This window comes from Lepus europaeus, chromosome 12 (genome assembly GCF_033115175.1).
Source record: "Lepus europaeus isolate LE1 chromosome 12, mLepTim1.pri, whole genome shotgun sequence".
Lineage (NCBI taxonomy): Eukaryota > Metazoa > Chordata > Mammalia > Lagomorpha > Leporidae > Lepus > Lepus europaeus.
Genome location: NC_084838.1, coordinates 2,017,431 through 2,025,443, shown reverse-complemented (window position 1 = coordinate 2,025,443; position 8,013 = coordinate 2,017,431). Strand labels below are relative to the sequence as shown.

At 69.7% G+C, this 8,013-nt stretch overlaps 2 protein-coding genes across 3 annotated transcripts; one reads left to right on the top strand and one right to left on the bottom strand.

Annotated features, from left to right (window-relative positions):
* Window positions 1–1,015: 1,015 nt before the first annotated feature.
* PIERCE1 (piercer of microtubule wall 1) lies at window positions 1,016–4,324 on the bottom strand. Of its 2 annotated transcripts, none has more exons than XM_062206868.1 (3): window positions 4,032–4,324; window positions 3,423–3,501; window positions 1,016–1,387 (listed from the first exon to the last, which is right to left on the bottom strand). In XM_062206868.1, the coding sequence occupies exons 1-3, from the start codon at window positions 4,172–4,174 to the stop codon at window positions 1,199–1,201; spliced, it is 411 nt and encodes a 136-aa protein (XP_062062852.1). In that variant the 5' UTR covers window positions 4,175–4,324; the 3' UTR covers window positions 1,016–1,198. The 2 variants fall into 2 exon arrangements, with proteins under 2 accessions (XP_062062852.1, XP_062062853.1); XM_062206869.1 differs by having other exon boundaries at window positions 1,016–1,384.
* Window positions 4,325–4,520: 196 nt separating this feature from the next.
* Window positions 4,521–6,733, top strand: MRPS2 (mitochondrial ribosomal protein S2). Its single transcript, XM_062206867.1, has 4 exons — window positions 4,521–4,566; window positions 4,653–4,769; window positions 4,927–5,077; window positions 5,614–6,733. The coding sequence occupies exons 1-4, from the start codon at window positions 4,524–4,526 to the stop codon at window positions 6,191–6,193; spliced, it is 891 nt and encodes a 296-aa protein (XP_062062851.1). The 5' UTR covers window positions 4,521–4,523; the 3' UTR covers window positions 6,194–6,733.
* Window positions 6,734–8,013: the final 1,280 nt, after the last annotated feature.

Sequence of the window (8,013 nt, the reverse complement as noted above, 5' to 3'; positions counted from 1 at the left end):
CTTTTGTGTATGAATGCAAAGCATCCAATGAGCACGAGTCTCTCTGTGGCGGAAACAAGGGCATTCGAGGCTCGTCCTGGCGGCGGGGAGGTCCCCGCGGCCCAGCGCCATCGCCTCGCCCAGGGCACCAGGGCCGAGCGGGACAACTGCTCTCGCGGGAGCTCGCGGGCCGCAGGGGCTGACCTGAGCCCCTCCACCTGCACGCGGTCACACGGGGGCTCTGGCCACGTCCAGCAGCAGCCAAGAGACACCAGGGCGGCGTGGAATTCCCCCTCAGTTCACGGGGTCGGGGAGGAGCACGTGAGAAGCAGCCGGTGTAGACTAGACTGCCGGTGTAGACAGGAGGGTGCCTCCGGGCACGGTCCGTGCCTTCCAGGTTTCCCAGCTCCAGAAGGTGCGTCCGTCAGCACAAGGTTTTCCCCCACGGAGGACCCGGCACCCACAGTGGACACTGACCCAGGACGTGTGGGAGGTCAACCCCCCATCCGCCTGCTTCCCCCCCCGCCTGCTTCCCCCCCCCGCCTGCTCCCCCCTCCTGCTTCCCCCCCGCCTGCTCCCCTCCGCCGCCTGCTCCCCGCCGCCTGCTTCTCCCCCACCCTTCTCCCCCACCCACCTGCTCCCCCCCACCCGCCTGCTCCCCCCACCCGCCTGCTTCTCCCCCACCCTTCTCCCCCACCCTCCTGCTTCCCCCCCCCGCCTGCTCCCCTCCCCCCGCCTGCTTCCCCCCCCCCCCCGCCTGCTTCCCCCCCCCCCCGCCTGCTTCCCCCCACCCACCTGCCTTCTTCACCTTCCACCGCAATCTTCCAGGAAGCACGGGGCACCGGGGCGCCCGGGCGCCAGCCAGGGGGCGCCGGCCAGGGGGTGCCGAGGACGCCCTGAGGGTAACGGCCCCCTCTCTCCCTCCCTCCGTGAGTGAGTGCGGACCCCAGCAGGGCTCAGGTCGGGGCTGTGTGGTCCACTCCCAGCGTGTTGGTCCCAGGACGCCAGGTTACGGAGGTCACACAAGGCAGGGGTGGCAACACCTTTAATGCCCACACAAACCGTCCAAGCGTCCTCCCCACACGTCTCGGCGGCCGGCCGGACAGAGCAGGGTGTCCCGGCCCGTCTGGACGGCCCTCCATCCCGGGGACCAGAGACCCTCCAGGGAAAAAGCAGCGGAATCGAGGCCGGGCCCTCAGCCGCGGGCGCCGGGCCGGCCTCAGTCGCAGATGGACGGCCGGCTGGCGTTGTAGCTGGGGTGGAAGTTGAGGCGGTCGCAGGCGGTCACGTGGTTGTCCGGCCCGGTCACCACGCTCTTCTCCAAGCCCACGTTGAAAGCGCTGCTCTGGAACATCCCGCCCACCGCGAACTCTCGGGAAAACTTACTCGAATACGGATAGAAGACCTTCTGGAAGGGAGAGGGGCCCAGGTGTGGGGCGGGAAGGCCCGGGCGGCTGCGGAGGCCAAGCCGCGGGGCTGCAGGGCCCGGCAGGGCCCGGCAGAGCCCGGCAACAAAGTTCCCGTGCCCAGCGGCAGGGGGAGGGGGCTCCTGGGGCGGGCAGGTGCGGGGCGGGGGGTCATCCCCAGACACCCGGGGCGGCCTGCGCCTCCCCCGACAGGCGGAGCCGAGCCCCTCGCTGGCGGGCGCAGCTCCTTGTGGGGAGCAGGTGCCAGAGGAGACGGTGTCCATGCAGCGTTCAAACAGATTTTACTCCAGAGAGGTTCTAGATCACAGACACATCGGGCAGGAAGTTCACCCACAGACACACACACACAGGCACACCCAGATAGACACACACATACACACCTACACACATACAGACACACACACACCTACACACAGACATACAGACACACACACAGGCACACACATGAACACAGAGACAGAGACACACACACATACCTACACACAGAGACACACACACAGGCACACCCAGATACAGACACACACACATACACACCTACACACAGACATACAGACACACACAGGCACACACACGAACACAGAGACAGAGACACACACACCTACACACAGAGACACGCACACACACACAGGCACACCCAGATACAGACACACACACCTACACACCTACACACAGACAGACACACACACCTACACACAGAATACAGACACACACAGGCACACACACGAACACAGAGACAGAGACACACACACACACACCTACACACAGAGACACGCACACACACACACAGGCACACCCAGATACAGACACACACACCTACACACAGAGACACACACGCACACAGAGACACACACAGAGATACAGAAACACACATGCACACACAGACACACACACAGGCACACCCAGATACAGACACACACACACCTACACACAGAATACAGACACACACACAGGCACATACACGAACACAGAGACACACACACAAAAACACACCTACACACAGAGACACGCACATGCACACAGAGACACACAGAGATAAACACACACACATGCACACAAGCACACCTACACACAGAGACACACACAGAGACACACACACCTACACACACAGGCACATACATGAACACAGAGACACACACAAAAACACACCTATACACAGAGACACACACACACACAGAGATACAGAAACACACACACGCACACCTACACAGAGACACACAGAGACTCACAGACACACACATAGACACATAGATACCCACATACAGACACACACACAGAGCTGCCCCGTCGTCAGCACTGTGTGTCCTGCGTGACTGACCCTTCATCAGACTGAGGTCACAGGTGCCCCGCGGGCTCTCCCTGCCGGACCCCGTGGGCTCTGGCAAGCGCACCCCAACAGGCACCCGGGGGCAGAGCAGCAGAACCACGGCCAAACACAAAGCCGCCGGCGACCCCCACGCGAGGTGAGGCCAACAGCTCCACACCGGGCCCAGGAGCGCAGGGCCGGCTCCTCTGACCCCACGCTGTGCACCTGCTCCCTGGGAAAAGCCGCGGCCGCCTGGCGCTGGGCCCGCGGCTCCAACAGGCTCCACAGAGTTCGAGAAGCTAGGGCCTTCCCAGGCGAGCCCCACACACGGTCCCCAGATCCCACGTGTGACTGGGGCGGGGCCACATCCCCACTGCACACCAGGGGTCCTCGCGGGGGGGGGGGGGGCACCAGGTCAGAGTGGGGGAGGGGCTGGGCCCCATGCCCGTCCACGCACCTGAGTGCTCCCGCCTCGGACGCGTCCCTGCACATGGGGGAGCCGGGCTCCTTTCCTGGGGTCCCGGCCCACAGCTCAGAAAGCAAAGTGGGGTTCTAGACAGAAGGCGGCCTCCAGCGCACGGGCGCTCAGCTGACCGCGTGGGCCCCGCGGCGGGCGTGCGCACCACTCCGGGCTGGCGCCGCACCTGCTCCTCCCTGCCCTACCCTCCCGGGGGACCCCAGGGGCCCCACCCCGACCCCGCCCGGCCCCTTACAGGCATCTCGTGCACCGTGGGCGCTCTGCTCCCGTACACCTGGTTGCTGGTCCTGTACACGGAGGCCGCCTGCGCGCTCCTGGGGGTGACACGCGCTCGCTGTCCGCCCGTCTTCCGTGAGGCTGACCGCCCTGGCCGGCCTCCTGCCCTCCCCGCCCCCGGCAAGGACTGGGACCGGCCGCTCGGCCGCCACCCCTGGGCGCACGCAGCCCCCACGCTGGGACACCCTCCACCACCACGGCCGCCGGCCAGCGCGGGCTGGGGCGCACACTCCAGCAGGGGCACCGGCCGGCGGCCACACGCAGGGGCTTCCGGTCACTTCTCAGGCCAGGCTGCTGGGCCCTGCTGGGCCTCCCCCACGCACCATGACCCAGGGCTGGGGAGCGGACTGCGGTCGGTGTTCGCTTAGCGCTCTCGTTTCATTCGAAAGCAGAGAGGCAGAGCGAGAGCTTCCATCCGCTGGGTCACTCCCCAGACGCCCGCGCGGCCGGGCCGGGCCAGGCCACAGCTCCACCCGGGGAGCGCAGGAGCCGGAACCCGGGGTGCGCAGGGACCCCGACCTGGGGCGGACTCCGTGCCCACCGGCCCCTGGCGCCCCCCGCCCCTCACCTGTAGCCACGGAACCACCCCGGGTGGTTGAACCTCCGCGGCAGGCGCTCGCTCACGCAATAGTAGTCGCTGGTCTTCTCGGGGGCCGCGGGGGCCCGGGGCTCGGCCTCGCCCACGCACGCAGGGGGCTCCTCCTGGGACATGGCTGCTCCGCGGGAACTGGCCGGGGGCCCCGGGGCGCGTCCCGTAGCTAAGCGACGGCCGGCCACGCGCCCGCGCGGGGAGGGGTCCCGGGACTGCCTCCGCAAGGCGCCCGAGGGGTGCGCGCCCCCGCTGCGGACCGCGCGCGTCCGCGCGGCTCAGCCCCCCACCCCCGCCCGCCCCGAGTCTGCGCTTCGGCCGCACCCGCTCACTTGGCGCCGCGGCTCCTCCGGGCCTGCAGGGGGCGCTGTCGCCGCGCGCGGCTCCTCCGGGCCTGCAGGGGGCGCTGTGGCCGCGCGCGTCGGCCGCTCTGCCCGCCGCGGAGCCGCGCAGCCTCCGCATCCGGCAGCCATGGCGCCCGCCGCGGCCACGCTGTCGCGCCTGCTGTGCGCGGGTGAGGGCCGGGGCCCGGCGGCGGGGCGGGCGGGGGCGAGCGGGGCGCCCCGCGGGCCCCGCGCTCACGCGTGCTTGCTCCCGCAGGTGCCTGGCGCCGGCCCCAGCTCTGCACGAAGGCGGCGCGCGGCCCCGTCCGGCCCGGCTGGAGGACGCTGGGCAGCGGCCCGGCCCCGGCGGTCCGCGAGCGCGGGGACCACAGCGGTAACGGCCCGGGGCCTCTGGGGGTCGCCGGGCGGGCGGGGCCCCGGTCCGGGGCTGGGCCCCCGCAGCTTCCAGGCCTTTGGCCGGAGAGCCTGGGGCGCGGGGTGGGCGGTGCCGGAGGCGCGCGTGGGCGAGTCCAGGGTCTGTCCGTGCCCAGGTGTCGGTGGCCTGGCCCCGGACGTCCGTGACCAGGTCCTCCGGGAGCCGCTCAAGCACGCCGACTTCTTCAACGTGCGGGAGCTCTTCTCCGTGAGGAGCCTGTTCGAGGCCCGCGTGCACCTGGGCCACAAGGCCGGCTGTCGGCACAGGTGGGTGGGCCCCGGGGCCCCGCTGGGCGGCCCTGCAGCGTGGACGCTCGGGGCGCGGCCTGGGGGTCCTGGGCCGGCTGGGGGCGGGGCGGTGGAGGGTGAGCGTTTGGGTCCAGCCTGGGTTGAAGCTTGGGGCAGCCGCGAGCGTGGGGGTGGAGGTGAGGTCCCAGCAGCCCACGGGGGAGAGCGGGTGGCCGGGTGGAGCCCAGGGGACGTCGGGGGCGCGGTGGGGTTTGATGAGCAGTCCGCGGGGGGGGGGGTGTGCACACCCCTCAGCCCCACCCCTGGACGAGCCTTGTCCAGGACATCTGGAGATGAGCAGGGTGACACAAGTGGCGGCCCGGGCGCCGGGGGCGCAGGTGAAGGCCCCACTGGGGACACGGGAGGCAGGCGCCCGTGTGGGGGACCCGGACAGGGTTCGGGCCGCTGGGAGGCGTGACCAGCAGCTGGAAGGTCTCCCCCGTTTAGATGAGGGGGAGGGGCCGGGCAAGGCCGGGCCAGGCCGGGCCAGGCCGGCTGAGCCTCCGCCCCGGCAGGTTCATGGAGCCCTACATCTTCGGGAGTCGGCTGAACCAGGACATCATCGACCTGGAGCAGACGGCCGCGCACCTGCAGCTGGCACTCAACTTCACGGCGCACGTGGCCTACCGCGGGGGCGTCATCCTGTTCGTGAGCCGCAGCCGGCAGTTCTCGCACCTGGTGGAGAGCACGGCGCGCGCCTGCGGCGAGTACGCGCACACGCGCTACTTCAAGGGCGGCCTGCTGACCAACGCCGGCCTCCTGTTCGGCCCCGCCGTGCGCCTGCCCGACCTGCTCATCTTCCTGCACACGCTCAACAACGTGTTCGAGCCGCACGTGGCCGTGAGGGACGCGGCCAAGATGAACATCCCCACGGTGGGCGTGGTGGACACCAACTGCAACCCCTGCCTCGTCACCTACCCCGTGCCCGGCAACGACGACTCCCCGCCCGCCGTGCAGCTCTTCTGCCACCTCTTCCGGCTGGCCATCAGCCGCGCCAAGGAGAAGCGCCGGCAGGTCGAGGCCTTGTACCGCCTCCAGGGCGCCGGGGGCCAGGGAGCGCACACCAGGCCGCCCGAGCCGGGCCCTGCGCCCTAGCCAGGAGGCTCTGAGCCTGACCTCGCCCAGCTGGCCGCCGTGACTTGGCCGGGCGCCGGGGTCCTGGGGCCTGGCACCGGGGTCCTGGGGCCTGCCACCCACAGACCGTCCGAGTCCGTCACTGGGAAGCTTGGGTCTCCCGGGAGTCCCAGCAGCTGGCGCTGCCGCCTCCAGGAAACCACCCGGGCTTCTCTCCGTCTGAATCCCCCAGCCGCACGCGGTGCGAGCCGTGGGACCCTCTGGCCGGCTCCCGGCTGCAGAGAGGTGCGTGTCCCCACAGAAATAAAGCCTGGATTCGGGCAGTGCGGCGTGGGGCCTCGGCTTCTGCCCTGTGCGAGTTGGTGTTTCGAGGAGGGGCCACGTGGCGAGCACCGTCCTGCTACGGGAGCCAGGGTGGCCTACAGTGTGGGTGAGGCCAGCAGTGGGTCCAGCTGCCACAGGGGGCTCACTTGAGCCCACTGGACGGCACCTGCATGTCCAGCCAGAGCAGGCATGGGGGGCCACGGAGGGACAGCAGGGGCACTGGCCAGTGGGGACTTGGAGCCCTCGTTCCTAAGGACACTGGGCGTCCGCCGTCCATGAACTCGGGGACTGGGGGGGGGGGGAGGTCGGCGGCCTGGCCTCGCCCATCAGGGTGAGACTCCTGGGGTGGCCGACGACGATGCCAGGCAGGAGGGCGTGGGGAGCCGAGCCCCAGCTGGGAGCTGCTGAGCTGTGAAGGGGCTGTGTGCAGGGCCCCTCCCTGCGAGGAGACCACCTCCCCACCTGACCTGGGGGGTCTGAGCTGCCCCAGGAAGAGGCAGGGTTTCTCCCACTGAGCCCTTGCCTTGGGTGGGTTGGGCCTGGGCAGAACCTGGAGTGACAACAGGGGTGCAAGTGCCTGTGAGGTGGGCGGGGCCTCTGGTTCAGGGGCGCAGGCACCCCTCCCTCTACACTGGGAGCCCTGCTGGGGGCCTGGCTCCTGCGCCCTCTGTCAGGGTCCCTGGCATCCGCGCTGGGTGGGACAGGTGAGCGCTGACGGAGGCTGTCGCCTGGGCCGGGCGGCTTCAGCAGACAGAACCCAAGGCGGACCCCAGGGCCAGGGCCCAGGCTGCTGGGTGGGGGCTGCCCAGCGAGCACCTGAGGGCATCCCTGGGGAGCAGGTGCTGGAACGACCCCGTGGGGCAGAGGCAGCCTGGGAGGCTCAGGGACTTGTCCAGGGCCCCAGGCCTAGTGACCCCTGCACTGCCGCCTCCCAGCTGGGGCTTGGTGGGTGGTGTTGGTGTGACTGCAGCTGGTGGAGGGGGAGCAGTCTCAGCCCACACGGCTGCCTCTGTGAGGAAGGGGCTCAGCCGAGTGGGTCTGTGGTGGGGGGAACATCACTTCTTTGCATCCTTGACAATGGGCACAACAGACTTGGAGCCCCCCAGTTCCCAGGCGCCCACATTCCAGCGCAGTGGCCCACCCTGGCCTGGGGGTCTTCTCAGGTACTGTAGACACTGGTCAGCACCCGTCCCATAGCCACACGAAGGTGGCGTTGGCCAGCCAGGGCAGGTCCACCTGGGCCGGCTGCCTCAGCCTGCGGGTGTGAGAGCTGGAGCGTTCTCCCTGGGAAGGGCTGGGAGCCTGGTGGGACCACGGCTGGCTGGGCAGGAGGGAGCGCCGGGCGGCCGTCCCAGCCTCATCCCAGGGTGACAGTCGGCCACGGCCCTCAGAGGCTGACAGCAACAGAGGGCATGGTCACAGCGGGCGGGCCGGGGGGGACCCTGGGCCCAGAGCCGACCACTCAGCGTCGGGACCCACTCCTGCCAAGGCAGCACCGGTGCCCTCCTTGTCTGGCC